Genomic DNA, 17,609 nt, shown 5'->3' on the forward strand with positions numbered 1-17,609 from the left:
CAACATTGGAAGTGCACTAAATCGATGTTGGTGGATAAATTTGACTATTAGAAACGGTGAATTCGAATGATAAACGTTTTAAAATAGCCGGGAAAACCTATAATAACAATATTGTGACGTCATTGTTGTTTTCTCATGAATAAACATAACTATCCCATAGAAATTACTGAATAATCATGACCCCTTCGGTAGATATCGTCAATGGTCAGTAGTTTGGATGGGGAGGTTATGTTTATTCATGAGAAAAGAACAACGACGGCACACCCTGATGTTAGTCAACTATCTTAAGACATTTACTGGGATAATTACGAAATTAAATGCAGCGGTCAACTCTGTCGATCTCTAAGCACGGTATAGTGCGCCCTCATTTGACTTGGGGTCACTCATGAACATAAGGGGCGGGCTTAGCAAGTAATGGTGATTATTTTTTTCCCCCGTGATGTTGATGCATGTAGGTCTACATCGAGCTAATTAAAACTAATAATCAAATAGATAATTAGTATGATTTAAAGGCTGTGAAGGTGACAGATGGCTAGGCGTCTGGCTGCAGATGTTTCCCTCGTAGTTGTGGATCTTCGTTTGAATGAATTTTGTGCACACAGGATTTTCAAAAAAACAGTGCCCCATTTTGGGGCGATGGCTTCGGAAAGAGTGAGGGCCCCGTCTCCCTCCCCCCCCCCCCCAAGAAATCCCTCGAGTTCGAGTCCGAAAGGGCGGCTTTTTAAAAGGTTACGAAAATTAAGAGAAAGTGAAGATCAAGATTCCTCAAAGTTTTATATGCGACCGATAGGCATTCGGGCTATTTCGCAAACATGTATTATCTTCAAATCAGCAACGGCTTGTTTCATACACTTTTTTCAAAACAAATACAGGCAAACTTACGGAAAGACTCAACATTCTAGTAATCTATCGATGATGATCTACCACCGGGATATATAGATGAATGATTTGTTATGGGCATGGTGTATTTTCATATATGGTTGCATCGGCAGACATCTTCTAGACGAAATTATATAGGGCCTACTGTTTAAGTTAGTACTGTACTTGCTAAGGCCAGATTAAAAATACAATACATTCAATGATGAGGATGAGATTGCAAGTGATGATAATGCATTCCAGTCCTTGAAGGTTGGAGGGGGAGTCCTTGAAGGTTGGAGTGTCGCACCCAAGGGGCGGGGGGGGGGGGCTCGGGGGGATTAAGCCCCCCCCCCCCAAAAAAAAGTTGTCAATTTTTATTTTTTTTCTATTTGTATTATTTTTTTTTTAGTCCCACTATTCAACCTCGTCCCCAGCGCTTACTTTATTTCCAACCTCGTTTCCAATAGTAAGCCCTGGATAGGAAACCTTCTCCCTGTATCCTGATTCGATACCGCAATTTGCTAGTAATGGATTTTTACCGTGAAGTTGGTGTTGTTATTTCCAATGTGCATTACGTATTTTCACGACCATTGTTATTAAAACATCCACGCCTTCTCAAAAATACTCCTTTCCTTTCAAGTTTGCTTTTATTAACCTGAAATGTAATACTGCAAATTGACAGGCCAGATGGTAACATTTTAACTTTAAAAGGAAAATGTGTTTTCATGACTTACGGTGCGACGAATTGATGTTGTTTTAAACCCCAGACACCGCATACAAAAACAAACGCTAATGTAACGCACGTGTAGGCGCCAGACTATTCCTCATTTGCATTCATTTGCATACGTGTTCAAAAATCTTGCACATGCAAATGATCCAATACCAGGGTGAGAGAGCAGGTATTCTTACATCAAAATATTCATAACTTAAAGGAAACATACAGTGGAAATTTAGCTCATCTTGTTTTCATGCACATTACTATGTGTTGCAACACTACACACAAGATCTTAATACTTGTTTTCATTGGAAGTGACAAGAAAGTGGTAGTTTTTAAATTATTAGTAAATCCTTTCATCAATATATAAGAGGGCGCTATTTTGCTTTTGTCACACAAGGTACTCCTTGCCAAAGGTGCGTTATGAACAGTACAAAAATTAGTCCTTCAAAATTACGCACAAAACAAATTTTTGAAGAAATATTTGCCACTTCGATTGTCCAAATAAGCTGTTTTACATGATAAACAATAAAAAGTGGAATTTATTCCAAGAAAATGAAGAAAACTTTGATATATATTTGTATACACAAAGCTATGGAGACACTACGGTTCTGCCTTGAATGACATCACGCTTTGACTCATGAATATGGATATTGTCATTAGCATAAAAACTTTGAAAATTTAAAATGTTGAAATTTCTCTCTTTTACTGCTACAAAGGAGGTGGAAACTTCATAGTTACATGGCAAGAAAGCTGTTTTAAATGTATTTAAGTCATATAAATCCTATTACATGTTCCCGTTAACTGGACATTGTTTCATAAAATAGTTGTCTACCCGACCACTCTGCGTTTGTAACAACAAACGCGAACCTCTAGTTATGTTTTCCCCCGTGATGTTGATGCATGTATGTCTACATCGAGCTAATTAAAACTAATAACCAAATAGATAATTAGTATGATTTAAAGGCTGTGAAGGTGACAGATGGCTAGGCGTCTGGCTGCAGATGTTTCCCTCGTAATTGTGGATCTTCGTTTGAATGAATTTTGTGCATACAGGATTTTCAAAAAAACAGTGTCCCATTTTGGGGCGATGGCTTCGGAAAGAGTGAGGGCCCCGTCCCCCCCCCCCCCCCAAGTAGGCGCCAGACTATTCCTCATTTGCATACGTGTTCAAAAATCTTGCACATGCAAATGATCCAATACCAGGGTGAGAGAGCAGGTAGTGGTGGGCGCGTACTGCTCGACACCCTGGGGACGAGGTTGCCCACGATTGGACCTTGGTGATAATGTGGCCTATTTTCGAGTAGTATAATAGGGATGTAAGTGGCGCCACCAACGTCAAAATAGTCCGCCCCCAAAACAAAACCCCCTTTTTTTTTGCGGCCAAAAATTGTGGGCAGAATTTTTTGACAAAAATTTTACTTCTAAAAAATGTAAAAAAAAAATTGTGAGCCCCCCCCCCCCCACAAAGCCATATCCTGGGTGCGCCACTGCCATGCTGCATTATCATACTCGGATGAATGTTGTTCACACGAGGTATGGCAAGATTGCCACACCCATAGAAATCGCAACAACACCAGACACAGACCAAAAGGCATAAAGCCAGGAAAAGGCATAAAGCCAGGATTGCGTGCAACTAATCTTTAATTGATCAAAACACACTTGTTCAATGTACATTATGTCCTTATGCTTCTGTTTCAACTCCGATCGACTCACAGTCAATTATGAAACCCTCCAATGCAAAAAAAAACTCTCCGAGGTTCTACCGTTGAGAATATCTTAGCATTAGCAAAGGCACCAGTGGTACAGCCTGCACGCTGCCTATCAGTAGAAAGGCTGCTGTGTAACTTCCGGTCAAGTCGTAAACCAAACCTTAAAACAGACAGAAGGTAAAATTGAAATCGCGAAGTCTCGTAGAATGGTTTGACATTGTTGATCTTTTATGCTATTGCATGGTGTGATGCACATTGCCAGTAATGCCACACAAGTAACACCATGAATTAAAGTACTTCCTAATAATTATTACTTATATGTTGAAACTACATACTAGACTACTGCAGTGAAGAAAGTGGCGTAAGGAAACGACATTCATTTATAAGGCTTATACGTACCAGGCAGAAATCCCAAAGCGACTAATAATAACGTCACCTTTAGCCCGATCCAGCCAAAAGCACCCGCCAATAGCTCGACACCAAGAACCTGCTTGACGAGAACATCCGTCTGGCAGGACAAGACCCCCTCGATGAACAAAATCAGCACCGCTGACGTCATCATTGCCCAATAAGAAGTCAGCAAAGAGGAGGCAAGGTACGAGACGGAACTCATAACGAGGCAAACGGCAACCAGAGTCCACGAGGACATCACTCCGCGGTCGGTGACCAGTCCCTGACTGATTTTACCAAACAGGTTCGCAATGCCCGCGATGGTCACGAAAGACCCCGCCTACTCCAAAGTGAACCCGTTGGACTGCGCCTGGGACACGAAATACACAATCCACATGAGGTACGCGTAGATCGTGCAGCAAGATATGACGGCCACCAACCAGAAGCGCGCATTGAGAAGTAGTCCCGCCTCGAAGTTCTTAGAGACGAACTTCCTCAGCGAACTACGGTGAGAACGGAGAGTGCTCTCATGTGCTGATGGCGAATTGGTGCGTTCGGTCTGGGGGAGCGTTTGGTATGCGTTTGACTGATCCAGCTCAGGCTGCCTCGTTGCTACCATAACGGCGCCACTCGCAACAAAATGCATGGTGATGGCTCCCACTATTAACATGGTTCCTCTCCAGCCGTAGGTGTTTAAGAAAAGCTGGACCAGGGGCGCGAAGACGATCAGTCCCACGGAGTAGCCGGTCCGTGCGATGCCATTGGCTGTGGCGTAGTTCTTGGTAAAACAGCGTCCGACAACCTCCTTTGCAACGACACTCGATATACCTATTGCAGTACCTTCAAAGATATACATCAAAGACAAGTTTTGGCAATGTGTATAGTTTTCATCATCTGTTGTGTAGACATGGGTCCCCTATTTGATCTACATTGCCAAAAACTAGAAACGAATATCTCACATATATTAATGTCTCATTGTAACCCCGATATATACATTGCTTTATACATAGGTTTTCCTGCAACTTTTGAAACTTAATTCATTCCAATTCATAAACGGTTAACTTCAATTTCGTCTCCAGAAGACTGGAACGCGTTTGTCGTTGGTCATTCCAATTGATCAATTTGAACATTTGTCCATTCGATGTCGTCAAATTTCAATGGAATTGTCTCACCTGATGACCATGCACATAATGTAAGGATAGAATTTGTCTTTGTTCAATCGATTTCAAGAAATGTTCGATCAAATTCATCAGACAATGCGCACGCTGGTATACCATACACAGACGTATTTGGCATGGTGTATTGCAAGACAATAAATTGTAGGTTTAACAACCAATCCAAAGAACAAGAAGAAGAACTGAATGACTGTTTTCGAAGATGTGAAAATATGAATGCAGTTTGCTTTTCATAATTAATAATTACAGGCCTACTTATTTCTTGCATAAAATGGTAAATACGCAATTTTATTCGACTGTGTATACCCTATTTCTTTCAGTTGTTGACGCTTAAAATTGTCAAAGAACTAAATAAATATTGAAAAAGATTATAATTTTGCATAATAATTGTGACATGACAAATGCTTATTGAAGGTTTAAAGACCTACGTTACACAAGGAGACTAACAGACACAAAAATAAAGTAAATATGTAGAAATGAACAGATGAAAACGTAAAAATATGGAAGATGGCCTACAATTATGAGGTGAGTTTGAATGAAATTTATATAACATTGATTGCAAAATGACAGAACCCATTCATCTATCGCACGTTCAGCAATTGCAGACGACGAAATTTAATTGTCTTTCACGAAAAAGTATGGCAAAAATGAGCGACCAAAGACGAAATTGAAAATGGGGTATGCAGGATCATGAATTTTCAAGACGAAAAACGAAAATTAAACACGTGTTCAGAGCGAGTCTCAATTTCAGACGAAAATGATTGACCGATTATTAGAAGTGATTGAACATTTTAGGAAATTGGCCGGGAAAACCTATATTGAAGGGAAAATACAGCATTTGCAAACATCAAAAAATAAAACTACCAAATCATTTTGAAATACCTTGCTGGACTAATAGTGAATGACAGTGTAACGCATCCTGTAAAATCATGGCACCTGGTATACTTTCATTTTCAAGAAAAGTGGTATTCTTATATCAATTTCCAACGCTGATCGGCCGATCAGCGTTGGAAAAAACTGGGTTTTTTTCAAATACTGGCCCCAATTGACCATCGCACTTGTTTGCAATCGATTACAAACCTATGAACGGGTACGAGCCAGCTAGACTTGTTCCCTGACCTTACAATTACCCAATATATGTAAACTGCTCTGTTTCTTCTTATATGGAGTCAGGGAACCAGACTACAGGAAAATGATTGTTTTTCTTGGTTTTTATAGCATTTTCGAACCCAAAACCTCAAAAAAGTCAGTGTAACTATATTTGCTATATATTTGCAACCCCTTAATTCCATCCATTTCTGAAAAATAACAGTAAAAGCAAATGATGTATATTCCCTTTAAACAAATTCGATGGAAATATTATTTAACATTTTAATTAACTGATTAGATTGATAAGCTCATTGATGACTGGAAAGAAGCTGGAGTATCTCTGGGATGGAATCTGTTTGCTACGAGTGTTAAATTAATCGGGAAAACCGATACATTTCATGTGGAAATTCAATGAAGTTGAAATCATTGTTTTTCAATGTTTTTTAATACAACCTGCCAGTAACGTGTACAGCAACGCCAGTTGCAGAGGGTTCTCGACGAACGATCCGGCAATGGCCGCTGCACTCATCATCACGCCACACGTCATCATGACGTAATCAGCCCCAAAGCGCCTGCTCACTAATCCTCCGAAAGGAGCTGTGGAGACGTAAAATATTTGATTTTGAGTTGATCAAAGGATGGAACATCCTTGTTTCTAGATGCGAATGAAGTTGGATAACAATTAAGTAGGATAACAATTAAGTAGGATACCATACAGTGAAAATTCTGTTCGGCTATATTGCGTTTTGGGCACAATGATGATGTCTGTAGTAAATTAAGAGTAATATAATCAACTTATCATAATAGTAAATTATGTTGTGACCAGACCACCGAAAAAATAATAATGATCGTGCAGTTTACTCTCCGCACGTATATCAGTTCACACAATTTCAACATTTATGTGTATTTAATTTAAAATGATGACTGTGAAATAGAATAAAAATGGTATTGCTGAAGGGACCCATTTGAAACCGATGCATGGAGAAAATTAAAATCATAATTATGTTTTTAAAGTATCATATTCACATGTAGTCTGGGTTGCATTACAACCAACAATTATTACATTTAAATAGTGGCTTACAGTCATGCAGATGAGTAATTGATATACGCATGAACATGAACCTACGAATCCACTTGTTGCGATCGTCAGTGACGCTATCCAGCCGATAATCCACATTTGGGAGGTCAGTTGGATTTGCAAAATCGGCAGCATTATCCCGAGACCTTTGGTAATGCCGGTCTCCATGAGGTTTTCGGTCCAGAGCGCGAGGACCGCGACCCAGCCGGGCCTTCCGCCGTCCGGCCCCTCTAGACTGTTGCTCACCACCCCGCTCATAGTCCAGGGACTATTTTGATGAAGGAACAGGGTGCGTGGTGGTTGACTTTCTTGCTCCAAGGTTTTAGAAGGGGTACTGGGTGGGCATGGACATGATATATACTGATATATAGGGATTCTAATTTGAGGGCTCGCCTTATGTAAACACGAGAGTACACACTGCTCCATTCACCATAGTCTTAAGGTGCTTCGAATAGTTTCTTTTCATTTGTTAAATTTTCCTTTTCTGACTAAAACAGGTCTCATTTTGTGATGTTTGTACTCTTACTATTTTGACATTTGGATCTTGAAACGGCATTTATAGTGAATTGACTTGCCAGAAACAGTAATCAGGTTCATATTTGTACAGAAATTCTTTTCTTTAATTCGTTAAAGTAGAAGTTAGGAGCAGTTATCATTTCATTCCGATTATTTCGTATCCTTTTGTTAGTGGAAGTGTTATGAGACTACTGTGGGAACCATTTGACCATGCTTAGATTATTTTCTTTAGGAAGAAAACTGAGCGTTGTGTAATTGTCATAGTTTATCAGTTTGTTGCTTTAGTTGTATCACTTTAAAGACTAGTATCGATGATATCGATATTGTGGTGCTAGTGCTTAGTAGCTATACAGTGTATGCACACTAGACACTAATTGATATGCGGTCACTGCACTATTGCCAGCCCTGGGTGGGACAGCCACAAATTCCAAGTTTGGGGTAGAGTGATTAACTCCACAGGAGGCCTGACTGGAGACTTTGTTTCCTGCTCATTGAGTGGTCGGGCACAACCCGACCACTCTTTGGATTTGTTCCGATTAATCTTTCTTTCTTTCTTTCATTCCAACTTGACTTTTTCCACCTTACTTTTAGGGATGTGAATTGACATTGATTTGTTATAATTAATTTCAAATCCAAGATTTTGGAGTATGTTTATCACGAAATTAGTGTTTGTGGTGCTTTCTTCTTTTGAAGAAGACATGATGAGGATGTCATCTAAATAAATGACCAAGTGAATACCTCGACTGCTCGCTGATGCTACTATAGGTTTCATAACCTTAGTAAAAATTCTAGGGGCTGATGATAAGCCAAATGGTAGGCAAATAAAGCAAACACATTTTTCTGCCCAAGAGAATCAAAGATAAGGTTGATCCTTCTCACACATTGGAATAGAAAAATAAGCATCTTTCAGGTCAATTGACGTGAGAAAGTCATTAACTTGAATTAGGTTTTTCACGAGCTTGATATTTTCCATTTTGAAGTGCTCGTACGACACAAATTTGTTAAGATCTTTCAAATTAATAAATGGTCTCAATCCACCTGTCTTTTTCACTATCAGAAAAGTGTTCGACAGAAACTGGCATTCCGCCAGAGAAACTTCTCTGATTGCACCTTTGTGCAGTTCACTTATCTCAGTATTGATCACAAGTGATTCTTGATCACAGAAGGATTTCTTTTGAGGTTTTGAGGTTTGAATTGGACAGCTCATCAATTTTACAACCTGATATGGTGATTAGAATCCACCTATCAGAAGGGATTTGAGACCAATCGCCCTTGTGTAATTTTAGTCTCCCGGCACTTGCCAATGGAGAGGATAGCAGGTCTGATTTTACATACCCGTTTTTTTCTGAAGTAGGCTTCGTTGCAGTAGATGGTTTGTTAGATCTCTGCTGCCAGGTGGATCGCCCACGGCTATGTTGGGGAACATTCGAACCCCGAGAAGATGAACGCCAGAAGCGTCTGTCTAACAGTGGGTCCGCTGTAGTTTGCGGACGAGCCTTTGCCTGTTCTCTGCTGGTTATAAGGCACATAACGGCGATAGGAAGACTGATTTTTCCTCTCGTCTGAGGTCATTTTTTTGCCTGCTTTGTAGGCTTCATCAGCTACCTGTTTCATTGTACATGTATTATTCATGTCTTTCCCAAACAACATTTCTGAGACGGGAGTATTGCGGGAACACAGTTCATAAGAGGCGTTCCCTGCAAGGGTAATGCCATCTAAAGCAAGTTCCTTTAACTTGTCAATGTTCACAACTTAGCCTGACTTTGTTGCATCACGCAATTCAGTCAACATTTTGCAGTAAGGAAGCAAACCTTTGATAACTTGTTTTTGGATTTTCTGTAAGATCACGTCCTTGGATCTAGCTGAGGCGGGGATGGTTCCCCAAAGTTCACTGTCTATTCTGGGTGCCGACACAGCTACCGCATTTGACGGTGTAACGTATTTTTCTGCAATTTTTGCATACGTCTCTTTCTTGATTGGCAAAGTTACCGCTTTTACAGCTCTTTCTGCTAGGTTGCTAAATATCTCGGGGCTAATTAGCCTCACTGTCATTGTAAATATCTTCACTTGGAAGAACGTCAAAATCAGCTTGCGCTGTAATGGCTTGGTTATCCGCCAGTACACTGGTCAGGTCAAACTAAGATTAGCTGGGTCGTATGCCACAGCTTCCTGGCTTAGTAGCTCGTCTACAAACTCCTCGTCGTATTGAGCCGAGACCTCAAACTGGGGTGGACTACCAGCGGAGTTGCTGGGGCCGGCGTGCTTCGCACGTCCGGATAAGTCACGGGAATGAACCACTGATGCCAGCATCTCTTGCATGGCATTAACAGAAGCCGATAACTTCTGGATACCGTCGGCATTGGCCTGTAACCGAGCATCGATGTCCCGGCGAGAACTATATAGGCTTACCTTGGCCTGGTTGGGGTGATTTAATGTCGTCTTCGGACGAGTCAGTATTCATTATTGCAATGAACAAGGAGCTGAACTGTTCAGCTCTTTTCGCTATGCCTATCACACGAAGAAAAGATGCTGGCTCCTTTCAGCCGGGGGTTTATATACCCATGCTACACTACCTCATTTGAATTACTATAGATTCTTTGAATGTATTGTGTGATCCGCATGCCTGGCACCTGAAAGGAATGCATACCCTCTGAAGACTTGCACGAAGTGTTATGTAATAGAATTTAGATGTAGGACTACATGTATACATAATATTCACGTGATGGCGGTGTCACGTAACTGCGAGATGTGTTATGTATATATCATGTCCATGCCCACCCGGTACCCCTTCTAAAACCTTTGAGCAAGAAAGTCAACCACCGCGCACCCTGTTCCTAAACCAAAATAGTCCCGGACTATGAGCGGGGTGGTGAGCAACAGTCTGGAGGGGCCGGACGGCGGATGGCCCGGCTGGGTCGCGGTCCTCGCGCTCTGGACCAACAACCTCATGGTGATCGGCATTACCAAAGGTCTCGGGATAATGCTGCCGATTTTGCAAATCCAACTGACCTCCCAAATGTGGATTATCGGCTGGATAGCGTCACTGACAACCGCAACAAGTGGATTCGTAGGTAACACTGACAGTTTTTGTCTAAACTGCAATTTAATTCAACTGTGTGTATTATATTTATGGCGTTGCGAAGAAGCGCATGCATGGCTGTTGTACTGTATTAAAATTGACTGAGCGTTTTCATGCGTATATCAATTACTCATCTGCATGACTGTAAGCCACTATTTAAATGTAATAATTGTTGGTTGTAATGCAACCCAGACTACATGTGAATATGATACTTTCAAAATATAATTATGATTTTAATTTTCTCCATGCATCGGTTTTAAATGGGTCCCTTCAGCAATACCATTTTCATTCTATTTCACAGTCATTATTTTAAAATTAAATACACATAAATGTTGAAATTTTGTGAACTGATATACGTGCGGAGAGTAAACTGCACGATCATCTAGAAACAAGGATGTTCCATCCTTTGATCAACTCAAAATCAAATATTTTACGTCTCCACAGCTCCTTTCGGAGGATTAGTGAGCAGGCGCTTTGGGGCTGGTTACGTCATGATGACGTGTGGCGTGATGATGAGTGCAGCGGCCATTGCCGGATCGTTCGTCGAGAACTCTCTGCAACTGGCGTTGCTGTACACGTTACTGGCAGGTAACGTTGTATTAAAAAACATTGAAAAACAACGATTTCAACTTCATTGAATTTCCACATGAAATGTATCGGTTTTCCCGATTAATTTAACACTCGTAGCAAACAGATTCTATCGCAGAGATACCCCAGCTTCTTTCCAGTCATCATTGAGCTTATCAATCTAATGTTAATTAAAATGTTAAATAATATTTCCATCGAATTTGTTTAATATAGGTTTTCCCGGCGAATTTCCTAAAATGTTCAATCACTTATGAAAATTGGTTAATCATTTTCGTCTGAATTTGAGAATCGCTCTGAACACGCGTTTCATTTTCGCTACCATTACAGAACTGAGCCCAATCTAATGCATTTTCTCAAACCTTAGTTTCTGAGGTTCAAGCCTAATGAAGCATGCAGTGCCTGCAGCGGATAACCTGATGTTTTAGCATGTTTAGACTGATAAGAGCCTACTTGTGGTCAGCTGTAACTGATCCACTAGCTAAGAGCAGTGACTTGCAGGCCGTGGTCAGTATAGGTGTTACCCATGCCAGTGTGTGACCATCCATATGATGCTATTATCATGGAGCTAGATTGTAGGATAGCATGTACATTGTGTATGTACAATGCAGCTGTGTGATTCAGGTGGCTGAAGCATAGAGCACGGAACAATTTTACTTGGAGCATTCTTGGATGCTTGGAGCAAGGATAGCGATCATGGTTAGCATTGGTTAGGAAAATATAATCAAGATCGAGACGACTTTGACGTGAAATTATATGAACCTTGGGATTCCTTTACGCGTGCTTGTCTGAACACTTTAACTGGCCAACGAAATGCTATTAATGGGTGAGTAAAAAAAAAAGTGGAGGCAAACCCCAAAAAATAAATTTCATATTTAAAACAATATGTAGTACCAAAATAATAATGACTGGAAAGCCAATTTCATAAGCTATTGTTAGATGAAAAAATACTGAATTTGCTCAATCCGTTCAGAGAATATCAACATTTTAACGCAATGACCCTAAAACCTGTTTCATCACACACACAAAAAGACAATTTATTGTGTATTCTGACTGTTTGGAACAACAAAGAAATTGACTCAGAACACTTTTTCCAACAACTGTAGTATACAATGTCTTTATTTACAACCCTGGTTAGGCAAACAATACGATTTATAAAATCTTTTTTTCTTGTTTTTAAGATGGGTCTGTAAAAGACTTTGTTTCTGAATGTGTTTAACTTTTAAATTTGGGGGGGGGGGGGTCAAAATGAGCTTTATATTGTCAACAGAAATGTGCACCCTTATTGGTAGTGCGAATCAATATAGGCCCCCTAACTTTAAAAATCCGCCCCCAATTTTTGGAGGGCGAATCAAAGTAATTACTCCTAAGTTTAATTGTCATCAGAAATCCGCCACCTTATCTGGGACGGTGAATTTAACCTCTAAGTTGTCCACAGAAATCCGCACCTTATTATTGAGAGGGTGAATCAAAGAGTGCTCTAAATTGCCAACAGAAATCGACCCTAATATTGAGGGGGCGAATCAAAGTCAGCTCTCAACGTTAATTTGAAATCCGTCCCTTTGTTGAGAGGGCGAATCAAAGTAATTAAGCTCTAAATTGTCAACATGTTAAATCCGCCCCTTATGAAGAGCGCCGATTAAAATAAGCTTTAAATTGTCAACAGAATTTCTCCCCTTATAGTGGGAAGGTGAATCAAAGCATTGAGCTATGATCAAAGTAAGCTCTAATTTACTTTTCAACGGAAATCCGATGCCTGAATCACTCTGGAAATATGCAACACTTAACAGGGTTTATGTTCAAATAAAATCTGGACAAATATCCAATAGTTTGGTGATATGTCATCCTTTTTACAGAGTGTTTTGAATATTCAGAAGTAGGTGTACTCAAAACAATTTTTGTACTCATTTTTGTAAGTAATCGCCACTCAATTCAGTCAACGAAAAACTACAACCCATACAAGTCACTTCATTATCTCTTGGTTGGTTGATTGAACATTCATACAATTTCTTTTCCGCAGTACAAAACAATAGTCTTCGCCAAAAAAAAAAACCGATTAAAAAGCAATGTGATGTCAACCTAATAGTACTCAAACATATAATGATACAAATTGCATCTTTGACTTAGAGAAGTTTATACCCAATATGAGATTTATGTGTTTATTAGTCATCCGTTCGGGGTTTTCTTAAAACGTCAAAAGTTATTTCGCCTTGCAGTCGCACGTTTGTGGTTTTAACTTTTCGTTAAGTACACACGATGAAGCTGTTTTTGAATAACAAATAGTTTATGTATTTAAGCTCAGTTTTGTGGAACAGTAATATGAAGGAAGGTGTTTTTCTCCTACTTATTTTCTGTTACTTTGACAGCTTCTGAAAATATGTAACAAAATGGCACTTGGGCCACTAGGCCGACTTCCATAAAAAAAACTCTGGCCAATGGTTTTTACTGACCATGTTGTTTTCCATAATCGTCCGTATGGGCATAGCCTAATGCTTCTTCTGGAAGGATGGTCTAAGTTTCTGAATAATAACAGTCAAGTTTCAAGCCCCCGGGAATGGGGGTGCTGTGGATGCTGCAGCACCCCCAACTTTTTGGATTGGGGTGCTGGAATATGCTTCAGCACCCCCTTCTCCTAGGCAAAAATGTGTTCCAGCCAGCAGTGTTCTACGCGACGATGAAATTGCGCCGCTACGCTATACATTATGCTTGCTCTACAAATATCTCCTTCGTTTTGTTCGTTTCTAGTTTTGCCGCGGCTAAGCGCGGCGCTTCGAAAGTCTAGCACAACACTGTAAAATATTAAGAGGAGGTATTTTCTAAATCTTCAGGCAGTGCAGAATCGATATTTCTTCTCAAGGTATCCAAAAATATGACATGTCTATGATATTTCCGCCATGATGGAAGCTTTGACCCAGAAGCAATAACCTCGGCCATGACGATGGTGGCAAAGTTGTTTATGCTTGCCAGGATTTTTTTCATTCGATCTTTTAATAGGGGCAAATGTTCATATCTTTCCCCTGAAGGTTTTTCTTTTCATTTAAAAGTTTCATTGACGTTGCTAGCATTTTGTACTCAAGATTAACAAATAGCAAGGTTCACCGTGACACAACCCCAACCTAAAAGGAGTGGGACGGGCTTTTATTGAAACTATAGTCATGCTACAATTCCAGTGTAGTTTCGTTTTAAAAAAAAGCTATTCATGTTTTACCTCTGCAAGTTTTTTTCTCATAAAATCTCAGTAGACCGATAAATCCCTGCCATAAAAAAGCTATTCATCATCCTCTGCAACTTTTTCCTCATAAAATCTCAGTAGACCGATAAATCCTTGCCTAGCCCCAAACTTGCTATCTACCGAGCATAAACATAAAGATGCATTCGGTCTTTTAGTCTTTTATATTTGCCATTCTCTGTAACAAACAAATAACAATGCATACATCGAGAGCTACATTGTTTGGTGAGATAGAACTAAAGCGGCCCCTGGCCCTGTGGCCCCACGCCGTATAAAACAAAACATACACGAAGGAATTTACTAAATGTAAGAAAGCAGCCTTGCAACAATAATATTTACATGCGATGTCATGCATAACGATACAATGCAACAGTATATTCTAAACAAAATAATGAATAAATTGTCTTCATAATCTCAAAAAACTTTTGCTAACAAAGTCAAATGAAAGTGGACAGGAATCGCCCCCAGATTGCACGACAGAGCATATATATTCCAAATTATGCCACGACGTAAGGGCTTTGCGCTCCGCTTTCGCATTAATTTTATCCGTCCTTTATTCCAGCACCCCATGGCAAAAGTTTGTTCCAGCGGCAGTGCAAGTTTGTCACAAGTTTAATCATGCGGGGTCTGAACTGATTGCTTGATGTATCATGCTTTACCTAGATTGGGTATACTAGACCCATGTGTGTACCGTGCTTTTTCATTTTTGTACAGTATTTGTATTTCACACTTTTAATGTTCATTGGCATATCAGTACCTCAATAAATCACATTATAGGAAGTTGTCAATAAATGCATTGAGTGTGTGATTCAGTGCAAAATACAAGAGCATCTACGACAGCAGCTGAAATGAACTTTTCGTGTCATTATTTTTTAATGTTTCTTATAAATTTTGTTGTATCCATTTGTTTTAAGGAAATTGTATACCTAACGTGACAATGATACATCAAATCCCAGTCGTCAGTTGTGTACGAAGTATATAACGCAGAGCTAGCATGCTGTTGAACCTTCAAGTTGAGATGAACATCTTAATAATTGCTTCACACGGGCATAATGCTGACCACGGGGGTGTAAAGGGTCTGTGTGCGGCGTATTGTGTTGCGTAACTAATAATAACCACTCCTGAAGTGGCAATAATGTCGGTTAGTCCTGGGCTCCACCCAGTGTAACGGATACCTACTTAATCTCAGATAAGAGCGCAGAGGCGCTAATTACCCCCAAAATGCATTAGCTAGATTGGGCTCGGTTCTGTAATGACCTCAATTTCGTCTTGAAAATTCATGATCCTGCTTACATCATTTTCAATTTCGTCTTTGGTCGCTCATTTTCGCCATACTTTTTTCGTGAAAGACAATTCAATTTCGTTGTCTGCAATTGCTGAACGTGCGATAGATGAATCGATTCCGTCATTTTGCAATCAATGTTATATAAATTTCATTCAAATTCATCTCATAATTGTAGGCCATCTTCCGTATTTTTACGTTTTCATCTGTTCATTTCTACATATTTACTTTTTTTGTGTCTGTTAGTCTCCGTGTAACGTTGGTCTTTAAACCTTAAATAAGCATTTTTCATGTAACAATTACTATGCAAAATTGTAATCTTTTTCAATATTTATTTAGTTCGTTGACAATTTTATGCGTCAACAACTGAAAGAAATAGGGTATACACAGGCAAATGAAATTGCGTATATTTTCCATTTCACGCAAGAAATAAGTAGGCCTATAATTAGTTATTATGAAAAGCAAACTGCATTCATATTTTCACATCTTCGAAAACAGTCATTCAGTTCTTCTTCTTGTTCTTTGGATTGGTTGTTAAACCTACAATTTATTGTCTTGCAATACACCATGCCAAATACGTCTGTGTATGGTATACCAGCGTGCGCATTGTCTGATGAATTTGATCGAACATTTCTTGAAATCGATTGAACAAAGACGAATTCAATCCTTACATTATGTACATGGTCATCAGGTGAGACGAATTTCATTGAAATTTGACGACATCAAATGGACAAATGTTGAAATTGATCAATTGGAATGACCAACGACAAACGCGTTCCAGTCTTCTGGAGACGAAATTGAAGTTAACCGTTTATGAATTGCAATGAATTAAGTTTCAAAATATGCAGGAAAACCTATGTATACTGAAGCAATGTACATATATCGGGGTTACAATGAGACATTTGTGTATGTGTGATATTAGTTTCTAGTTTTTGGCAATTAACGTAGATCAAGTAGGGGACCCATGTCTTTACAACAGATGAGGAAAACTATACACATTGCCAAAACTTGACTTTGATGTATACTTTTTATATTATATCTTTGAAGGTACTGCCAAAGGCATATCTAATGTCGTTGCAAAGGAGGCTGTCGGACGCTGTTTTACCAAGAACTACGCCACAGCAAGTGGCATTGCACGGACCGGCTACTCCGTGGGACTGATCGTCTTCGCGCCCCTGGTCCAGCTTTTCTTAGACACCTACGGCTGGAGAGGAACCATGTTACTAGTGGGAGCCATCACCATGCATTCTGTTGCGAGTGGCGCCGTTATGGTAGCAACGATGCAGCCTGAGCTCGATCAGTCAAACGCATACCAAACGCTCCCTCAGACCGAACACACTAATTCGTCATCAGCACATGAGAGCAAGTAGTAAGGGAGGCGGGGGTACGGGACCAAAATCGAAAAAATCTGCGGCGAGCCTGGGCACGCCGCTCTCGGTTTTGGAAAAATAGGGGAATCCCCCGATCTCCAAAAAAAAAAAAAAAAAAAAAAAAAATCTGACGCCGGGAGAGAGAGAGAGAGAGAGAGAGAAAAAAAAAAAAAATATCTGACGCCGGGAGAGAGAAAAAAAAAAAAAAAAAAAAAAAAAAAAAAACTCACGCCGGGAGAGAGAGAGAGAGAGAAAAAAAAAAATATCTCTGACGCCGGGAGAAAAAAAAAAAAAAAAAAAAAAAATCCTGACGCCGGGAGAGAGAGAAAAAAATAAAAAAAATCTGTCGTCGCTAAAATGAGGTGATGTCACCACCACGTGACCTTGGAAAATGTGTGAGTCACCACCACGTGACCTTGAAACGTGTTGAGGCACGATAACAATTTGGCTTAAACAACGCGACCTTGAAAAATGTGTGAGTCACCACCACGTGACCTTGAAACTCGAGACAAAAAAAATTAGCTTCTCTAT

At 39.8% G+C, this 17,609-nt stretch overlaps 2 protein-coding genes across 3 annotated transcripts; one reads left to right on the forward strand and one right to left on the reverse strand.

Moving 5' to 3' along the window:
- Window positions 1-3,200: 3,200 nt before the first annotated feature.
- LOC119734030 (monocarboxylate transporter 13-like) lies at window positions 3,201-10,139 on the reverse strand. 2 transcript variants are annotated; one of them, XM_038207409.1, is made up of 4 exons: window positions 8,869-10,139; window positions 6,393-6,536; window positions 3,685-4,515; window positions 3,201-3,445 (listed from the first exon to the last, which is right to left on the reverse strand). In XM_038207409.1, the coding sequence occupies exons 1-3, from the start codon at window positions 8,957-8,959 to the stop codon at window positions 4,016-4,018; spliced, it is 735 nt and encodes a 244-aa protein (XP_038063337.1). In that variant the 5' UTR covers window positions 8,960-10,139; the 3' UTR covers window positions 3,201-3,445; window positions 3,685-4,015. The 2 variants fall into 2 exon arrangements, with proteins under 2 accessions (XP_038063337.1, XP_038063336.1); XM_038207408.1 differs by lacking the exon at window positions 8,869-10,139 and adding an exon at window positions 7,062-7,344.
- Window positions 10,140-10,186: 47 nt separating this feature from the next.
- LOC119734031 (monocarboxylate transporter 11-like) lies at window positions 10,187-17,204 on the forward strand. The gene is made up of 3 exons (XM_038207410.1): window positions 10,187-10,604; window positions 11,057-11,200; window positions 16,756-17,204. The coding sequence occupies exons 1-3, from the start codon at window positions 10,391-10,393 to the stop codon at window positions 17,076-17,078; spliced, it is 681 nt and encodes a 226-aa protein (XP_038063338.1). The 5' UTR covers window positions 10,187-10,390; the 3' UTR covers window positions 17,079-17,204.
- The last annotated feature ends 405 nt before the right edge of the window (window positions 17,205-17,609 follow it).

This window comes from Patiria miniata, unplaced genomic scaffold, assembly GCF_015706575.1.
Source record: "Patiria miniata isolate m_02_andy unplaced genomic scaffold, ASM1570657v1 HiC_scaffold_26, whole genome shotgun sequence".
NCBI lineage: Eukaryota > Metazoa > Echinodermata > Asteroidea > Valvatida > Asterinidae > Patiria > Patiria miniata.